The following is a 21224-nucleotide window of genomic DNA, read 5'->3' on the forward strand; positions in this document are numbered from 1 at the left end:
AGCTACTGGACTTTCTTGTCCATAGACATCCACATGCTGGCATTTCAGAAAGGCAATAGAATTAGTCCTTGACTTACAGCTGTTTATTTAGTAACTGTTTGAAGTTAAAACGTCACTGAAAAAGTGACTTATTACCGTTTTCCCCCTTACAACTGTTGCAGCTTTCCCATTGTCATATGATCAAAATTCAGACACTTGGTAACACATATTTATGACTCAATGGGGAAGCCAAATTCACTTAACAACTATTATTAACTTAACAACTGCAGTGATTCACTTAACAACTATGGCAAGAAAGGTCCTAAAATGAGGCAAAATTCACTTAACAACTGTCTTGCTTAAAAACATAAATTTTGGGCTCAATTGCGGTTGTAAATTAAGAACTACCTATAAATTCTTGCCAGTCTTACTCTTCTTACAGCTGGGTACCCATATTTGCTTTCTTATACTAATTTTACAATGGAGGAAGTTTGCTCCACCTTTGACCTTGAGTAACATATGCTATTTCCTTAACTGACTTTTCAGAAAGTCGTTCTGCAGTCTAATGTTCTGTTCATTAGAAAAATAATGCTAATTTTCAAATGAAAAATTTAGCTCTTTGTTATGAAGTTAGTAATAAAGTTAATAGTTTGCATTAAAATTGTTTGATTCACATATAGTATTAAGTCATAAAATAGTTTGGTGTTGTATAGTATGTGAATTAACTTCTATAATTTGTAACCTACAGATTATTTCTTGGGATGGATTTGCATGTCATCTCCAAAACAAATAAACCACATTGTAGAGTAGCCTTATGTAAAACCAAGCACAAACTATCACTTAAAATTGTCATTAGAAACATAGAAAACTGAAACAGAAAAAGACCCAGTGGTCCATCAACCATTTTGTTTGTGTTTGTTTTATTTATTTACTTATCTATTTTTTTTTTAAAAAATGTATTATTGTTGTTAGTAGATTGACTCCCACTAGAAATCAAATTGGCCCATTTTAGCTTTCATTTTTGGAGAGTCTTTGAAAGATGAGTTTGATATCACTCACTTAATCTTTACTTTTATTTATACTTTTAAGTTTATGTTATGTTAATTATATGTATTTGCATTTTAATTGAGTTATGAATTGTTGATCAAAATATGTCTACTATTAAATACCAAGAGACTGCAGTGAGGAGTGGTTATAAAACTAAACACTCGGTATATGTGTTTTAATAAGTGCATTGCTGATACTTAAATCAATCTGATTATAGTAATCCACAGACATGGCTACCCTGTTTGATTGCCCATCCCAATAGGCAACGGTACCAGCTTCTGAGCTCATAATGACTTCTCTTTATTTTTTGACTGAATCAAGTGAGCTAATCCTGAAAAAGAGAAAGAGCCAATTGATATCATTTCCTTAAAGAACGGTGGGAGAGAAAAACAGGCACCGGCTAATCTCGAGTGTGCTAGCCAAGACGTCAATGACAACAAATATCAACATCAGCAGCTGCTTCGTGCTTGGAATGGATTTATACAAGGCACTCATACAAAATGTGCAAACCCGCAGTCGCGCACGGAAGAGCCACCTCTTCTTCCAACTTCGCTTTTGATTCTTTTTCTTAAGAACAACCTTCCTTCCCCTTTGAGCATTTTTCATTACGGCTACAAGAGGAAAGAGAAGAGCCTGTTCAGGAGCTGGAAGAGCCCGCGGGTGAAATAGGAGAGAAGGGATCAAGGGACAAGGGAACCTTTTGCAAAAGGGAGGAGAGGATCTGGCAACACTGGAGGAAGGGAAGGAGGGAAGAGCGTGAGAATGCCATCGTTGTCATGCTCGACTCCCTCCAGCCTTAATAATGGATACAGATCAGATTCTCTAATCTCTTGGAAGCAAAGCATCTCGCGGTCGTTTTTGGAGCCCAGATCAAATGCTGAAACACCCATCACTATACTAAATCCTTGGTCCAGCCAGTCCTTCTTCTTAAGGTAATAATATCCATCTAACAAAGAATTGGGGGAAAGGGACGAGGGAACCGACTGTAGAAATGGAAGAAGAGAAAGAGAAGGACAGAAGGCAGCAATGGGCGGGTGCATAAAACCAGGGAAAACGCGGAGCCATGATCTCGGCTTCCCTCCCTTGCTTTCTTACCGCTTTCCCGGGTTTGACTTTTTTCGACCTGGGCGCTCCCACCTCACTCCATTCAAGCTACGCGCTGCAACTGCCGTTGTTACCGCAAGAGCCTTCCCGGCTCCTTCTTTCGGAGCACCGGACGGAGCGAGGCAACATGGGAGGGGTAGGGATAGAGGAGGCGGTCACGCTGGACTACAAGATGGCGGCCCCCGAAAGGAGGTCGCGCTGCCTCGCCTCCTCCCGCTTTGCGGGACAGCTATCCCGTAAGGAGCTCGCTAAACTGCTTCTGTCACCCGTTGGTTTTGAAACTACGATTCCCATCGTGCAACGGTGGGGCGGGAACAACTCCTTTCATTCCTCCTTCCCCCTCTTGGAGACGCCCCTCATGTGAATATGAATCGCAGAGCACTATGGGGCTTGTAGTCCCTTAGGTGGGAGGCCCTCGTGGTCTCCTCCTCCGGTTTGGACCTCATCGCAGTTGTTCTAGGGGGCGGGGCCTGGAGTTTGAGGGGTCTGAGGACCGTCATCGGTCGCTGTGTCTCCGAAAAAGAGCTGGCGGAGGGAGGGCGGCTCTCGGTCTGCCTCGCGGTACTGGGGGGCGTTTGCCCCCCCCTTCTCCCGCCTCCGCCGCTGCTCACCGAGAACCGGGCGAACAAGGCACGCGCGCCCCCGGATCAGCCTAATCCCCTCGGGGTGATTCTGCTCTGGAGGAATCCCTAGGGGGCTCGATGGGGCAGAGTTCCTGGTAAATTTGCAGAAGGTAAATTTATACGCAAATTAAAGTCGGGCCGGGTGTGAAGGAAAAGAGTCGGTGCAAAGTGGGAACAAACGAGCGTACGTGTGGAATAGGAAGGCGGGACGCCCGAAGTCCCCCCCCCCCCCCCGCACAGTTCCCGTAAGAGGGAAAAGACGGAAACTTTCCTAGTTGCTTATTATTCCGGCTGGATTCGTTTGATTCAGTTGGGTGATTAAAGTTGTTGCGACAAAACTTTGGAGATGGAGTCTCGCAATGTTTATGCTGCTTCTCCAGGTGAAAGAGAAAAAGGGCCGCCTCTGCAAGAATCAAATACTAAAAAGGCTTTGAGTGGATTTTGAAGGCTCTACGTCCATAGTTCTTACTGGAAGGTTAGCGCTAGTATTTGTTAATGTTAAGATGCCTAGCATAATATATCCTTGATCCTACATGCAGCTTGATTGCAAGTATTTTTTTTTATTATACAGTAATTCACCTGATTGCATTTAGCCCAAATTATAGTTCAAACGTTCAAGCAGGACTGGCAGTATATCTTTCTGTTATCCCCTGAGTCTTCCTAATATGTTTCACTGATTTGAACCCTGATCTTAAGCATTACTTCTGCTGCATTCCTTTGTCCCTATTTTCTGGTAGTTTGTATTTGTAATGAAATTTTTATTTGGGGGTGGGGAATGAGGTGAATAACTACTGGTATTAGTTTGTTAAATTTAAAATTTATTGATGGCTATAATTCCTGACTATTGCTTTTGTTAGTTAAAGTGGATGATGTACAGATTGAGAACAGCTTTTATAATAAAATTAACATGTTCATGTTTAAGGCATATTTTTTCTTCCTCTTCTGTTCAATCATGTCCAATTCTTAGAAACTGTCTGGACAAATCCTAGGTTTGAGTGAAAATGATAGCCCAAAGTCACCCAGCTACCTTTTCTGCCTAAGGCAGATATCTTGGTTTCTAGCCTGATGCCAGGCTTAACCATTTCACCAAGCCGGCTCTCAAGGTATATGTACAGAATCCTTTTTAATGGAACAATCAGTGATCTTACAAAAGGGACAACATGGATAGGTTGTAGTCAAAATAGAAAGTATGCATGTCGAGATTAAAAATCATGCTTTCTAATATGGTACCCCATCAGTTTGTTTGTGTGTGTGTGTGTAATTAAAAGAATAACTTACAAAAAATCTTTGGCATTTGAGATGATGACTTAGGCATATGTGTGCAAATTCTGAGTTTAAATTCTTTCACCTTTTTAAACTCTTAGCGTATTCTTTTATCTTGGTTTAAAGGGAAATCCATTAAAAGAACTGCAGACTTCTTTGAGGAGAATATTACTGTTGTCAGGCCTGCAGTTATATTCCTTTTTAGAATCTTTGGCCTGCCACACACTCTATTATTTCATTATGCTGTTTCATTAGTGTAGTAATTGGGATGGGGAATAGAAAGGAGTAGAATTGTGGAATGTGTTGTTGTCATTCCTTTCTAGAAGCCCAAGGTCATCTTTTGTCTCTGCACCTCTGCATCTGACCGGAACTGCCGGCGTGGCCGAAGAAGATTGGACCTTGTGATGGATTTATGGGTGTGGGGATAAGATCATGAATTTTCAACTGGGTGGAATCCCAGGAAGCTTTTAGATTTGGGATTCCACAGATGTGCCAACATGTCTGTCTTATTAAATTTGAACTTTAAGGATAGCTCTGCTTGGACTCTGATTTAATTCTGCATGATATTTGGAACGCTGACAACTGTGTTGTTTGTGTGATGAAAACAAGTCAATTGATGAAAAGAATTTTTGAAATGATTTTCCTAGAGTTCATTTCTGGACATGTTATTTTATAAAATATGTCTATAGAATGAAATATATTTTCAAAAAAATTGGTTCTCAAATTAAAATATGTTTGCATGACATGCTAATTTGATGTGTAATCATGAATATACAGTAATTATTCAGTGAGTATGTCAAATCAATGTCAACCAATTATACTTCAGTTGTTAAGGTTGATAGAGTGTTACATTTTAGTAAAAAGAAATGTAATGCCAGATTATTATCAGCACTAGAGTTAAGAAGGAGGTGGTGACCAGCTCTCCTGGTGGTGTTAATTTCCCAACTCCCCAAAAGTACTTTTCTCCAGTTTCTATCTCATATTCAAGCAGAAGAAAGAAACCTTTCTTAATTTAGTTCAGAGGTGCTGTGGTTAAGTTTTGTAAACATTACAAACTACTGTTGATCTCACCCCATTCCTAAGGTCAGTAGGGGCGTGCATAAGTGCACCAGAGTGCCTAATGTGTCCGTCCTACTGTCCCCATTTATTTGTTCCCATTTCCTGTGTTCTTATTCATGTTTATTCTTATTCCTGTTATCTTGTACATGAGTGACAAATTAACTAAATAAAATAAATAAATAAATAAAAAATTGAGGTTAAGTCACTGTCATGGTTGCATGGACTGATTTCAGACATGTAATCGATCAGAACATGTAAAAAAATTAAAGCCCAGTATTCTTTGTTTATGTCAATGCCCTGAAACAGTTTCTGATATAATTCTGATAATGCTTGAATATGATTTCAAATATTTTTGATGAGTTGTTCTAGGGATCATTAATTTTATCCAGAACACTATATGTTGGAGGATTTCTGTGGAAGTTTATGGCCGAAGAGGAAAAGAGACATTTTTGGTTGATATCTGGATGTTGAATGTACTGTAATCTTTAATATCTTAATGTTCTATTTCAGGGTAAATGGATTAGCATGATATTTTCCATGAACTAAAACAGTTCCATGTCTTGTTTGGTAAGCACATATTTGTTTTAATGTTTGAAATCTAGCAGGTGTTAATATATAAATAATATGCATGTTGAAAATATAGAGAATAAACAAAGAGAATAATTTTATTTTGTCCATTGTGGAACACTGCAGAGAGAAGGTTAGAACTCTGGTTCATTTTCCGGAGTCAAAGTTTTAAAATAGAATCTTCTTTGAACTGTAAAATATAGCTGAAAATTGTGGCTTAATGCCTCCTTTTACATCTTAATATACGTTAAAATGTATATTACATCTTAATATAATGTTCAGGTTCAGGCCCCACAGCAAGTTGTTGATTAACAGTATCCCAAACTAAAGATTACAGGGATAAAATTAATTATTGGAAGGGCTGTTTTATAGTGTTGTAAAAAGGAGGTTAATTGGATGACTAAGTCCAGCATCTCTCTTATTTATCCAGCTTTGAATTCAGAGAATTATACTGGACTTAATTTTGAAAAAGTGAATTTAATCATGATTTTTCAAAATAGACTCTTAAATGACCCCAAACCCACCGAGATAATCACATAATTTGGAAAGGGTTCATTTCTTATTGTGCACAGTGTCAACATTAATTCATTATTACTATGCACTGAGGTTGCAGTTTCATATAACAGATGAGTGTAGATTACATTTTAAAGGCTTTTTTTTTCTACTTTCAAATATCTTTGTAGGACTGTTCCTGTATTCTACGCACACGAGTTGAATCCATTAGAGTAGAAAAGCAATCGGAAAGCATCAATAGTCAAGACTTGGTAAGACAAAATTCATCTTACCTTAGCACAGTGGTTCTCAACCTGTGGGTCGGGACCCCTTGGGGGGGTTGAACGACCCTTTCACAGGGGTCGCCTAAGACCATCGGAAAATACATCTTTTCGAAAAAATACGAAAAACATAAAATAATTTTATGGTTGGGGGTCACCATAACATGAGGAACTGTATTAAAGGGCCACGGCATTAGGAAGGTTGAGACCCACTGCCTTAGCAGAACCAGTATTTTTCTATCACAATCATGTTTACACTTATGATAAAATGTATGCTGTCTATTTTCTGTTCACTTTGAGTGATATACGACAAAATACTGCTTTCTCCATTCTTGCAAGGAATTGCCTATTTTATTGTAAAAAAAGGACCAGATCCTTCAAAATGTGTTAAGCCATTAAACATCTATCCAATGCAGCTGTATAAATTAATTCAGAGGCTCTCATTCTCATCCCTTTTGCTGAATACAGATAAGTCAGTCCTTGCTTAACAATAGTAATCAGGACTGGAATTGCTAAGCAATTTTATAACATGACATCATGTGACCGCATCACTTGGCAATCTTGACAGTCCCCAAGAGTCGCAGGTCATTAAAAAAGGACCTCCTTGCAACTTCCTGCTAGCTTCCAAACACAAATCAGTGGAGAATCCAGCAGAAAGATGCAACTCCCAGCAACTTGCAAGCAGACTAGCAGGCGGATATGTCGCTGTTGCCAGGTGGGAGAGGATATGTGAACAATAGCAGCAACATGCCGTAATAATTTGGGGCCTGGGAAGGTTGTTGCAGGATGGGGAAGACTTACTCGAGTGATTGCGACCTCCTGGCTTCCCCCTTGATTTTGTTTGTGGGAAGCCAGCAGGGAAAGTCATAAATGGTGATCACATGACTGTTGGGCACTGGAACAACGCTGCAAGGGCAAGCTGGTTGCCAGATTTCAATCATAAGACTGTGTGGATGGTGTGATGGCTGTAACTTTGAGGATCAGTTGTAAATACCACATTTAGCACCTTTGCAACTTCAAACAATCACTGAATGAGTGGTCAGTAAGTGAGTACTATCTGTATATATTAGAGAATTGGAATTATGTATCAAATACATTTCTTGTCCTCTAGAGCAGGGGTGTCAAGCTCGATTTCATTGAGGGCCGCGTAAGAGTTGTGTTTGACCTTGGAGGGCTGGGAGGGCATGGAGCGTGGCCAAGGTGGGCATGATCATGGTAGGAATGACATGGGATTCGTGTTGCGGGGGGCACCTGTGGTGGCCAAGTGCTAAGGCAAGACTTCCCTCAGACTCTCCCTCACTCTCATTATACTCTTCTCCTTCCCTCCCTCTTTATTCTAATTTCTTCTTCCTCCTCTTTCCTTTTTTCTTCCTTGCTCTCTTCCCATCTTTTCTTCTTTTTCTTTGTCTCTCCTCTTTCCCTTTCTCCTTTCCTGCCCCTCCTTGCATGCTCAAATGCAAAAGGAGAAACATTTCTCCCTTCGTTTTGTTTTTAGTTTTGATAGCCCTCTGCCAGCCAAAACATTTGTGGCCTGGACGGCTTCCTGCAGCACACTCTGACAGCCAAAATGGTGTGCGGGGGGTCGATACTAATTGATTTGAAATAAGAATGAACCCATCAGGAAAAGTAAGCTTGCTCGCAGTTTGGCTCTTTCCTCAAGAAAGGAGTTAGTAGAAGTTGACTCCATTGATGAGCAGGGAAACAGAAAGCAAGTGTGGCAATTTGACTTTAGTTTAATTATGTGTGTAAAAGCTGGGGAGGAAGATAATGAGCTCAGTAATATGACAAACAGCTTCAAGGAGGTGGGTGCAAGTTCAGAAAGTAGTCCTAAAGACCTCAAGGGAAAAAAAGAGAGGCAGAATCCAAGTCAACATAGGACTCCAGAAACCTCAGCCAAGCCACCAGTCCGTTTTCTGTGACAAGTAGAAACTCTTAAAAAGAAGGATATCTTTAATTACCTCTCTGGGGAGTACAAACCAGAAAGGGGTGGGGGTGGGGGGATAGGATTTTCTGAATAGTCTCAGAAAGAAGAGAAAAAAGTGAATTGAGAAGCAAAAGCCACAGCAGGAGGTTGCAGAGGAAACTCCAGAGGGAGAAAGAAAAGGAGACTCGGCCCAGAAAAGGCAGCCAAGGGAAACTGGCCAAGCAAAGAAAGAAACCCTTCCGGCTTCTTGGGCGCAAACTGGAAAGTGCAGTTGAAAAGTTGGGGTTAGAAAAAGGCTGAATGAGAGAAAGGAAAGAAATGCTCCCAAGGAGAAGATCATCTTGCCTTGACTAATTGTAGGCAAAATTCAGATAGATTAAAGCTGCCTAAAGTTGAGTCTGTGTAGCCTCAAGGGTCCCTTCTGTTGTCATCTCTGCCACTAAATCAGAAGTCTTCCAGTCCTCTCAACGAGGGTCAGTGAAACAAAATTAGGTGTCAAAATTTCCCAACTCAGAAACCTCTTGAACCTGCCAGTACAAAGAATTATATCATGCCCAATTTTACTGCCTTAAGAAATTGACCCTGGAAGAGGGATTTCCTTGCAACTGGAGTTTGTTATCCAGTCCACAGTTTGTTTTTTAAAACTGCTTTTCTCATTCCTATGCCATCCATATTTCTTCTGTGACAGTGTGTTGTCTCCCTGAACCTTATATTTGGATTTCACACTCTTTGGCCACCTCCTTTTTTTTTTTTTTTTTTGAAAAAAATGCTTTCCTGACCAATTCTTTTTCTTCTGATTGCTTCTTGTGTTCCCAGCTATTTTCTTTCCCAGCTGTTTTCCTGCAGCACTCTGGCAGCATTGTGCCACACAATGCCCACGCCCCCCGTTTTGGGACTGGATGGCCTGCAGCAGCCTGGCAACCAAAATGGGGCATGGGGGTGCCATCCGTTCCCCCCCCCCCCCGCACCTCATTTTGGCTACTAGAGACACCGTGGGTCAGTCCTTTGCAATTTCCAGGCTGACCCCATGGGCCAGATCTAAGTATCCTGTGGGCTGGATGCGGCCGGTGGGCCTTAAGTTTGACACCCCTGCTCTAGAGTATTTATATGCTTTAGATAGGATATATTTTTTAGTATGTTGGTTTTAATGTACTTACATTATATAATATTTAGAGTGAAAATGAGTGCCTGGCTTTTTCATGGATTGATTGATGGAGAGAAATGTATACCTTTTCTGATCAGGCACATAGATTTTTTTTTTAGAAATTAAATACATTGAACGATAAAAAAATTACACCCCAATTAAAGAAGTTCTTGCTATTAAAAACCACTTGGAGCTTTTGAAATGATGCATAGACAGGAATGTTGGGAGATTTTCAAAATGTATGTGAAATGACACCATTTAAAACAATAAAGATTAATAGTTATTTTTGCTATTCAGACAGATGAACTTGCTGTATGTTGGGGCCAATCAACTCAAAGAGGAGATGGACAGATACCATTGTCGTCTGATGTATCACACTATGATCTCCAGGTGGAGATAGGTGATTGCTTTGTGATGGAAAGATGTTCCTATTTTGTCTTAAGTGAGAGATCTTCAGTGTATACTTGAACCAAAGATTTGGATTAGAAATTTTACCCTTTGCGATCCCCTGCCAATAGGTCTGAGATATACATTAGTTCTATCTTTATTAATGCTTGCTTGTATTTTACAACCTATTTCCATTTAACTTCTTGTCTTTCCTTTATCTATCACATCTTTTTTAACCAGAAAAAAATGCATGTTTGCATTCTTCTCCATTGCCTCAGATCCTACATGAGTGAATAAGATGGGAATACTGTCTATTCAAGCATGGTATTACACAAGCATCTTCGTATGTAACTAGCACATGGTGCTGGTAACTGGTGCGAAGATAATCTGTTAATGCTAATGAGCTGCTTGAGATTTATTTTAAATGAACTTCAATTGGTCATTCCTATTAAAATACCAGTTTTAATTCTTATTTCATTTTTTGTACACTAATGCCTTCAACATTTAACATGCTACACCAATATTCATTGATCTATTCTGAATACTTGGTAAATTTATAAATTACACGGTGTTTATCATTCGATAATCACCACAGCATAATATAGGTAGTCCTTGGTTAAGCACAGCTTTGTTCAGTGACCACTGAAACTTATAATGGTGTTGAAAAAGTAGATTTTTGACTGACCCTCAAACTTATGATAACTTATACTTATCATAGTATCCCCACAGTCATAAGATTACAATTTGGGTGCTTCACAGTTGGCTTGCATTTATAACATCCCATGGTTACATGAGCTTCAAAGCTGGTTTCTGGCAAGCCGAGCCAATTGGGAAGCCAGCAGGAAGTTGCAAGTTGCAGTCACAAGACATTGTGCTTAATTACTGGGGATGATTCACTTAACAATTGCAGTGGAATTCTTGACATAATAAGTCTGATGTGGCCATGTGATGTTTCACTTGTCATTGACTATTGCTTAACAACAGTTGCCAATCCCAATTGCGATAATTAAATGAGAACTACCTGTAATCTTTTTAAAACAAAAAGATTGTTTCTACTAGGAAATAGCTTTCAGAATCAGATTGTTGTGTTCTAATTCAAATCAGATATTTATGCTTGCTTTGAAAGGTGTTCTTTTTCACAATTGTTAAGATTTTGTGAGTAATAAGAGCATTTTATTCATTTATTTACTTTATTTGTATATCATTCCAAAATATTATTAGTGAATTAATTAGAATACTAAGTGGTATATTCCTCTTTCTGTGTAGGAAAAGGATGCAACAACTTAACTTCTATCTACCTCGCCCGTCATATCCCGACAGGAACACTGGTGGCTGTAAGAATTACAGATCTGGAAAGATGTTCTGAAGAACTCTTAAACACTTTACAAGTAAACATGATTTTAAACTTGATATATAATGCTTGCAAGGTTATATAAGTTAAGAGGTTTACCTGTATCCCCATATTCCTACTAATTCTAGATATGCAAAGAAATTTGGAAATCTCATGGAGAATTAGTTACAGCTTTCTCAAGTAATTTCAGTCATCTATTTTTTTCAGATTCAGGGATTGTTTTCCTATGACTAAAACAGCATGGAATATTTCCCGTCTTTTAGATTATTACAACATTTATTTCCTTCTTTAGAATGAGGTGATATTATCCCACTTTTTCCGACATCGGAATATCTTGACTTTTTGGACAGTGTTTACTGCTGGAAGATGGCTTTGGGTTATTTCTCCTTTCATGGCTTACCGTAAGTAACTGTTTACAAAAACATATCCTTATTTATTCAATTATTTCTACACATGCAGAGCAATTCAGCTTATTGGTACCTAGTTTGTGGAATCTTTTGTACTTCCAAGTGGGATAATTACTTAAAGAGGAAACCATTGGGACTCTGTTTTTGAAACAGAGAATTGCTTCAGTTGTGAGCTTTAGGGGCCAATGCTAATGTGGAAAATATCAATGCATTTGATCATTCTAATTATGGCCAGCCCTGACCTTCCTATATTTATAAGGATATTATGAGGAGTTACTACTAAACCTTTTTTTTTAGATTCAGCCAGTTGTCTCTTGAGGACTTACTTCCCTGAAGGCATGAGTGAAGCTTTGATAGGAAATATCCTCTTTGGTGCAGTTAGTGGATTGAACTACATGCATCAACATGGTTATATTCACAGGTAATATGGAAGAACTTCATTGCAATCCAGCCAATGATTTCAGCTGAAGCTTGAAAAGTTATGTGATTATTTTATTTTATCTATTTTCTTTTAGTAGCATTCTCTGATTAAAATGTATACCCTTACCAAATATAACAATTTATGTTTTCATTTCTCATTCTCAGAGGGAAATCCAAAATGCTTTAAAATATATTAAACCTCCACAAATATTCAAATTATTTTAATATATCATGTTTTGAGTATATTGAGCAAGCTGGCCTGGCCTGTTAATGTTAATGTTAATTTATTTTAAATGTATTGTTTCTTTTAAAAAAATCGGTTTGGTCTTTTTGGAAATGGGTTTAATCTTTTTTTTAAACTTTTGTGATGTGTGTTTTTAATGTTGTACGCCGCCCTGAGTCCTTTTGGAGAAGGGCGGCATATAAATCCAAATAAACCTAAACCTAAACCATATTACAATATGAATATTTAATTTCTGGTACAAGGCATTTTCTGATGAGATTCATGAGCTCATTAAGGGTTTCTTCCAGAGGTGGGTTCCTATCGGTTCAAACCACTACTGTTTGGCTGAAACAGTAGTGGTTTGGCAGCCAGGATTGCTGGAACTGGCAGCGACCCAGGCCTGCCACGCCCCTGAACCGGTTCTCCGGGCGGCACCATAGACGACACCATCTTGTTTTTTTGCTTCTGCGCATATGCAGAGCAATTTTTATTGCACCGCGTGCACGGCGCAACCACACGCAAACCAACAGTAATGACTGCCGGAACCCACTCCTTGGTCTCTAATTGCTAACTCTTAAATTTTAAGAACTATTTGAAGTTTCTAAGTACATTATGAAGAAATGGTACAACAAGAGAAAGGACAATAGGAAAACATTGAGCTATCTGTAGGAGCTCTTATGTATAGCTAAATGATCTCGTTGAATTATTACCACAGTTGTTTACAGTGAAGTAATTTGGATATGTTCTACACATTGTGACTTCTACTGCATAATGTCTTAAGTTACCTTACATTATAGAGTTCTTCTAGTTAGTAGGTACCCTATATAGATCCCTATATAGTTTTGTAGAATACAAATGTACAAATAAAAAGCATATAATTCAATACTTATAGCCTTATTAAAATTAGAACTCATGCAATATTGTTTAAACTTGCATTTAAAAAGGCGGGGGGGGGGGGAGAGTCACCAAGTAAATTTTGCTATTCTGACTGGGGGAGGAGGGAAGAGAATTAGAAACAAATTGTGAAAAATGGGTCACATTAACGTAGAATAATTCTCTTATGTTGTACTGACCACGGGATTATTCACACACATTTCACATTATGGGCTTTTTAAAAATCTTCCTCAGTCCTAGAAACATTGAAGGCTATACAATATATAATGGCTGGCTACTATACAATAGCTCGTGAACCTTTTCTGTTTCACTTTAACCTAGCCCACAGAGGTAGCCATCCAGTCTTTCTCCATTTTCTCTCTCTGCATGTAACTATAGGCTGAACTGTTGGGTATTTAGTTAGGGAAGCTTTGTGGGATGAATCTAGCCCATAAGCCAGTTTTATCATCCCAGGCTTGCAGAGAAGTAGAATGAGAAGGAGTTGGTACCTTCTTGGGCTGAGGCCTATTTAATGGATCATTTGAAGTTGTCACTTCAAATCAAGGCATCTTTTATATTGTGAGCATCTTTGCTAGATACATCGTCACAGACTGAGTGAGGTCTGTTATTAGACAAGTAATTCTTAACTAAATTCAAGAATAACTCAAGCAAGAACAGCATCAAGTTAAACGTAAACAGTATGTCTCAATTCTCTTTCTGATGCAATAAAGAATAGTATAACCTCTAAGTATAATCTATAGAAAAGATTATAGCTTTTAAAAAGAAACAAACCTACCTAAGTGATGTATCAGAATCTTAATATGTATTTAATAGGATAGTCTTTCAAGCAAAATAATTGGGGTTTTATTAATTAATTTGTTTGTTTGCATTTCAGAAGTATTAAAGCTAGCCACATATTGATTTCAGGGGATGGCCTAGTTTATTTGTCGGGCTTAAATCACCTCTATAGTTTAGTCAGCAGTGGACAACAGTTAAAAGCTGTGTATGATTTCCCCCAGTTCAGTACATCTATGCTTCCTTGGCTGAGTCCTGAACTACTAAGGCAGGTCAGTATATATTAGATTGGATTGTGGATGTGCTTTCCTGCTATATCTATATACTGCGTCAGAAATTTATTAAGTATTTAAATTCTGCACCACAGAATGTTAATCTTAATTATGTTGTTTATATCCTTTATGATTATTTAAACATTGGCATTTAATGTTTTATCTAAAACTAGGTATGCACTATGAATTTTAATGCATTACAGATATACTGTGGTTCCAAGATTTATATTCCATATCGTTTAAAATGGTATCTCTGAATCCAAATAGTCCCATGTACAATTATCTTTGCCAAATTATTGCTGAAAATCAGGAAGCCTTTTGTTAATTGTTTTTAATTCATCTATTTCTGTTAACAAATATATTTTTAGCATTTCTTTCCTGTAGAATTTAATTTCCAGTATTCTGGAAAATAAATAAATTTGTTGTAGTAGTAGAGGTGGTCATAAAACCCCTCCAACTTTCTTTGAAAGGACATTGTATGAAAGGACATTGTAGTTAAGCATTATCATCATATTAAGATACTTCAATCCCAGGAGTGTCAAATTCAAGGCCCAGATGGTGGTGGTTAGATCTGGCCTGGGGGGACGGGTGGGGGGGCTGAAAACAGCAAAGGGCCGGCCCATGGCGCCTCTGCCAGCAAAAATGGAGCTCTGGAGGGCCGCGTGGCTCTGCGCTGGCAGAGGGCTGTAGAAGGCCATCGCACCCAAAAATGGGGCCTGGGGGGACACACGCATCCCGCCCAAGCACTCTTTTTGCTGGCAAAGTATAGGAGGCTATTGCAGCCGAAAACAGAGATCAAGAGCCTGTTTTCGCTGGTAGAGCGCTTGGACTGCCACAGGCGCCCCCAACATGAGTGACTTCCAAGCTGGCCTTGCCTACCTGAGCCATTGCCCACTCCGACCCCTGAGGTTAAACATAACCCTGATTCAGCTGTCAATGAAATCAAGTTTGACACCCCTGTTCTATCCAAAGACTTAATATATATTTCCATTATTTCTTTTTCCTTTTCATCATATATGGAAAAAGTTCCCATTTAAAATAGGTGCTTTCCATAGGATCTGTGTATATTCATTTATACATTTTAAATATGTAATATAAAATGCTATGCAAATGGGCACACACATGTGCATACAGATATATAAATGTAAAATACTCTGCCTGAATCAATCCACTTTTGGATGAAATCTTCTTCACTGAAAGTTTTATATTGCAATATAGTATATTGGTCCAGTTGTGGATTGATAAATATTTTTACTTCTCAATCTACAATAATAATAATTGTATTATTAACAGATATTTTAAAATATTTTCCTATTCATGGAAATACTTCATTTGAATGGTGCATTCTCCTTACTTGTAGCCCAACACACATTGTCAACTTTTGTTCCAGATTTGGGGAGAATAGACTATTATTTTAAAAGACCAAAATGAAACAAACAAAATGTTAAAAAGTTAGATGTTTATATAGTTACTTACTTACTAAGTAAGTAGTTACTAAGCACATCTAAATTATATTAAAGTAACCAAAATATATTTACAATCTTTTGTGAAGTTGCATGTCATTGATATTTAAAATAGTTGACTACTCTACAGCCTAATTGTATACTTCAGAGGTAGACCTTTTTATTTAAGTTAGTAGACTAACTTATTCCATATGTACAAATAATAGAACTGTACATGGCATGTTTAAATATTTCTCATCCATTTCCTAATGTACTTTGACAGCCTTTGAACAACTGAATTTGCCTGATAAGTGTTTTCGTCTATAGGATATGCATGGATATAATGTGAAATCTGACATCTATAGTGTGGGCATTACAGCTTGTGAACTAGCAAATGGGCATGTACCTTTTCAGGATATGCTTCGCACACAGGTAAAGCATAACATCCCTTAACAAATTGAATAACTATTATTGTCAAGAGTATGACTCTTAATTTTGAAATTTTATGTAGCTAGAGTTTCAATTATCTAAGAATTAGATTCAATTCTCTTAAAAGTATAATGCTGACTAATTTGGTTGGATGTAATGATTTCTCATTTAAGTTCACTGTTTACTGGGTTCATGCAAAGATCACTCCATGAAGCATTGCTCTTGAGCATTTGTTAAATTGCCCTTCTTTGGCAGCAAAGCAGTATGTCACTTACCAATGGAACAGCTTGCCTACCAGTGGAACAGCTTGCCTTCAGAGGTTGTGGATGTTTCATGATTGGAGGTCTTTAAGAAGAGACTGGACAGTCACTTGTATGAAATGGTATAGGGCAGTGATGGTTAACCTTTTTCGGATCGTGTGCCAAAAGTGGGGGGAGTGCAGTGGGGTCTTCAAGGAAGCCTCCGGAGGGAGAAAAAGAAGGCCAAAGTAAGCTGGCCAGCGCTGGAGCTGACAGGGCAATGCCTCCCGTGCCCTAACAAATGGCTACGCGTGCCACAGGTTTGCCATAATGGGTATAGGGTCTCCTGCTTGAGCAGGGGATTGGACTAGAAGACCTCGAAGGTCCCTTCCAGCTCTATTCTGATTGATTGACTTGAATTTAATTCCCAATGAATACTGAATTGTAGGAATGGATGAGAGAAAACTATGTTTTATAACTTTCTGATTAATACTTTTGCAAAACTTTATTATTTAATGCAGCCACAATGTACTATATTTATGCAAGCTAAGACAGTCATTGGATATTTATCTAGTCATGGTGTTTTTCTGCCACTGTTGCAAAGTGACTCCAGTATTTTCTGTATCTTTTTACCAGATGCTGCTGCAAAAACTTAAAGGTCCATCTTACTGTCCTTGGGCTATAAACACTTTTTCATGTGGAGAATCTAGGATAAAAAATTCTCAGTCGGGAATTGATTCTGGAATTGGGGAAAGCATGACACACACGATGACAAGTGAGAGACTACAGACTCCACCTAAAACTTTCTCTCCTGCTTTCCATAATTTGATAGAATTGTGTTTGCATCAGGACCCAGAACAAAGGTAATGCTTTAAAATAAAGTGCAAATTTGAGTTTAATTATTTTAAACTGAAACTAGAGCTGATTTGAAAGCCTGGTTTATATATGAATATCATACAGTATTACCAAATTATAGCTGTCAGCAGGACATCCTTGATTATTCATAATTACCAGAAGACCCATAGTACCCCCAGATGGCAACCAAATAATAACAACAATAACAACAATAATAATGATGAATAAAGTATATATAATAATAATAATTTAAAAGAAAAATTTAAAATGTCTGTAATTTCATGAAATCATCAAATTTTGAAATATTTTTCATGTAAGTGTTGACATTTTTAAATGTCATTTTTACAAATGTAATCTCAGGTTTTTTTTCCATGCTAAGATTGATGAGCCCTTAAAGAGTAATATATGAAAAAAAATATGAGTAAATGATTTAACCTGCCTCTTGTTCCCCACGCTGAGAGAAATTAATGAGAGATGGAAGAAAAATGTAGATGAATATTTAGAGAGGAACATGACATATGTAGCTCCTTAAGTATATTAAACTGTATCTTTATTAAGACAGTAATATTTATGTTACAGTATGTACTGCTCTGTCAGTTAAAAGGTGGTTGATAAAACCATTTTTAATTAATATTACAAATTTGAAAGTTCATATTTAAAGACCTTGAAAAATATATTTGCACTATTCTATTTTAAACTATTAATCTATTGTAGCAAGGACATGTGGATGGAATAATTAAAGTGGAAAAAATACTGATTCTTCAATCAACTGATTTTGCTAAAAATTGCAAGGGAGGAGAAGTAATTTACCAGCTGTTTGCAAAAGTTAAAAATCTAATCTCTTTTTTCCTTCTGGGATATAGGCCATCAGCAAGAGGCCTTCTGTCACATGCTTTTTTCAAGCAGGTGAGTTTGTTATACATTTTGTTAGAGTTATTTTAGCTGCATAAAATCACTGAGTCTTTGGGTCTAGAAAACCGAGGCTGCAACATCTTTGACTTGAACAGGAGATATCTGTTTGGAGCAGTTTTATAAATTTGTGCACTGGTGAAATAATGTACTATGCCATTTCTGCAAGTGTGATTTGTGTAATAGGTATTGTCCACTTATAAATCCTGTTTGAGATTAAGGTGTTGGCTTTCTTTTTGATTGGTGATTTTGATTAGTTATAGAACTGCAGCTTATTTGTTCCAATTCTTAGTTTTATTTTAAAGAACTCATAATATCTTATCTATGGTAGGCAAACTTATATTTGCTTGCCTTGCCCTACCCGTAGAACTGAGATAACTGTTGGCATAAACACAACTATTTTATAGAGCCAGCAATGCTTTTTTTTCTTTTGAAACACATAGTTGGGGAAATTCCTTTTCTTGCCCAGTGCCCTCATTATGTATTTGTTGTTCAGATATCTACTGTTAGGATGTTACTCCATACATTTTATTCAATGTAAGAATTTCCTTTTCACCTCTTAACCTGTAAAAACACACCTTTATAGCAATTAAGGCAGCGGTATGCATTCATTTGTATCTTTCTGCATAAATGAATTGCAATTAATATTCTGTCTTTCACTCCAGGGCTCAAGGCAGCCTATGTAACACTTTTACCTCTGTTTTTCATTAAATTAATTATTTGCATTCAGGGAAGGGAGGTAAGCACAAACTGTTGACTAAACAGTGGTTCTTAAATTATTTGACCCAATTACTGATTTTCCCTGTCTTGAATAAGGTTATTGTCACCACAAAAAATGCCATACTCCATGGTTTTACACAAGAATCTTGGCAGTGGCAGCCTGAGATTCATTCTTTATTCAAAAAACAGCAATTACACATTTCCTCATTATTCTGAGGATATTCCCAGATTATCCCCCAATTTAAGCACTACTGGATTAAAGAATGGCCATTTGATCTGAATTTATAATGAAATAGCCATTGACCTATCTGTAAGAAGCCCTTGATTTTCATAGTCTTTATTAGCAATCACTATTTCTATGAGCTTAGTTAGTAGCAATAATTAACATTTGGGCAACAAGAACTTGCATAAACTTCTGAGAAGGTATTCATAATTGTTTTACTAGCTGTGTGATATAAGGTCATTATTCCAATGACTGCCTTCTCAATTTTCAGGTGAAAGAAGAAACAAAGGGTTCATTACTTTCACTCTTGCCTCCTGCCATCCAACATAGTCAGTTACAAATACCAACGGTGCATTCAGCTGCCACCTGGAATAAATCTGAATGTAGGTTGCCAAATGAGAAAAAGATATATTGGGAATTTTAGGAATACTAAGACCATACAGGTAGTCCTCAATTTACAACCATTCATTCAAAGTTGACCATTCCAAGTTACAACAGAACTGAAAAAAAGTGACTTATAACTGGTCCTCGCACTTGCAACCGTTGCAGCATCCTCATGGTCATGTGATTGCCATTTGTGACCTTCCCAATGAGCTGACAAGCAAAGTCAGTGGGGGAAGCCAGATAACCATGGTTGTTCATTTAACCACCATAGCAAAAAATGACATTTAACAACTGCTTTGCTTAGCAATGGAAATTCTGGTCCTAATTGTGGTTGTAAGTCAAGGACTCCTATACTTCTTTGGAAAATAATGTGATTTACTTGCTGCTTTTGTTCAAATAAAGGTTTTGTTTTGTTATACTTGAAAATGCTAAAGGCTTATACAGATGATGCTACACAGAATTTTTTTCAAAGTGGTATTATGAGAATTTATTTACCTTTACTAATTGAATTGCAGAAATATCTGTACAGTTCTTTACATCTTTGTTACATCTGAACTGTAATAGTATCCATTTATATAGTAAAACTTTGCTTGGAATGGCATATGCTTTTACAGTACTTATGTTCTATGGCTACCTTTCCAATATTAAATATTGTTTCCATTCTTTATTTAATACATTGTTAATCATCTCTTTATCATCAAGTTTATAACAAATATATAACTTCTTTAAAATATAGTGTCTTTTCCTACTTGCAAAAAATATCAATGTGGAAATCTCAGAGAGCGCTGGATATCTACTACATAACCTTCAGTGGTTGTTGAAGTAGTCAACACTGTAACTTGAAAAAAAAATAGCTGTTTTTAATGGAACATGTATCTTTGAGAAATCAGATTAAGGGAAAAATAATTTGCCAAATAAAAGCTTGAAATTACTTGACTATATATATGAATATTGCTTAATTTTCATAGCTTTAATTGTGATCTGCTGTTCAGGAAATATATTCATCCTTTGAATAAGTAGCCAAAATTTGTAGGACTAATATAAGAAAGATCTGTATTATTTAGGCAAAGTGACTATTAGCCCATTACGGCAAACTATATTGTGGAAGGCTTTGAGCTGTGTTCAGTGGTGTCATTCCACTGAAATACAAGCATCTATCAATGGATTGTGATTCATAGTTCATTTCCTTTCCACTTCTTCGCTCCAGGGTCAGTGAAAGAACGAGAGGTCTGGTTAATATTACTCATAGGCTCAGACATTTGGGGGAGGGGAGGGGGGAAGGTGACTTCTAAGTCATCATTTTATCTTTGTTTTGCTTTTCTTTTCTTGAGAAACGAAAGTTCAGTCCTAATTACAAACAGAAAATAAAGGAACAGGAAAAAAGGCTGCTTTCTGTGAATAGTACTGTGAATAATTGAACAAAGTAAACCTAAATTCTTGTTACCTTTATACCATACTTTTGGAGATGGTTTAATATTTTATTAAAGATTTTTCAATAAAGTACATTCTATTTACTCATGTAAAAATAGAAATTAGTTTTAAGTATGCAATCTTATTTAGCATCACAAGTGACCTTTTAACTAGGAAACTACTGAAGGAAAATTATGTATTGTCAATTTAATTCTGACAAATTTAATTGTAATAAAATATTATTTAACAAAGATCATTTGAGTGAATGGTGCTTTATTTCATGCTCATCAATAAGAGAATATACAATGCTAGCATAGTAATTTAGAAGCCCTATTGTTTTAGACAGATTGTTAAGTAAGCATTAGAATAATACCCTAGAACTATTTTGAGACCAGTAACTAA

The 21224-nt window shown here is 37.3% G+C and overlaps 2 protein-coding genes across 6 annotated transcripts in view; one reads left to right on the forward strand and one right to left on the reverse strand.

The window, feature by feature from the left end:
- Nucleotides 1-2420, reverse strand: part of TRAK2 (trafficking kinesin protein 2) — a 31988-nt gene extending 29568 nt beyond the window's left edge. Inside the window, exon 1 of the mRNA XM_081937508.1 lies at nucleotides 2122-2420. The gene's annotated coding sequence lies outside the window, so the exon portion shown is untranslated. The remainder of the gene's footprint in view (nucleotides 1-2121) is intronic.
- On the forward strand, nucleotides 1707-21076 carry STRADB (STE20 related adaptor beta). Of its 5 annotated transcripts, none has more exons than XM_081937522.1 (13): nucleotides 2586-2863; nucleotides 3134-3228; nucleotides 5586-5642; nucleotides 6326-6406; nucleotides 9781-9925; nucleotides 11137-11258; nucleotides 11514-11622; nucleotides 11926-12049; nucleotides 14040-14211; nucleotides 15981-16085; nucleotides 16958-17184; nucleotides 18040-18082; nucleotides 19300-21076. In XM_081937522.1, exons 3-13 carry the CDS (start codon nucleotides 5631-5633, stop codon nucleotides 19450-19452), a joined length of 1293 nt encoding a protein of 430 aa, XP_081793648.1. In that variant the 5' UTR covers nucleotides 2586-2863; nucleotides 3134-3228; nucleotides 5586-5630; the 3' UTR covers nucleotides 19453-21076. The 5 variants fall into 5 exon arrangements, with proteins under 5 accessions (XP_081793650.1, XP_081793648.1, XP_081793651.1 ...); XM_081937525.1 differs by having other exon boundaries at nucleotides 9781-9883; XM_081937524.1 differs by lacking the exons at nucleotides 2586-2863; nucleotides 3134-3228 and adding an exon at nucleotides 1707-1958.
- Nucleotides 21077-21224: the final 148 nt, after the last annotated feature.

The sequence above is a fragment of the Natrix helvetica genome, assembly GCF_964273705.1.
Source record: "Natrix helvetica genome assembly, chromosome: 1".
NCBI lineage: Eukaryota > Metazoa > Chordata > Lepidosauria > Squamata > Natricidae > Natrix > Natrix helvetica.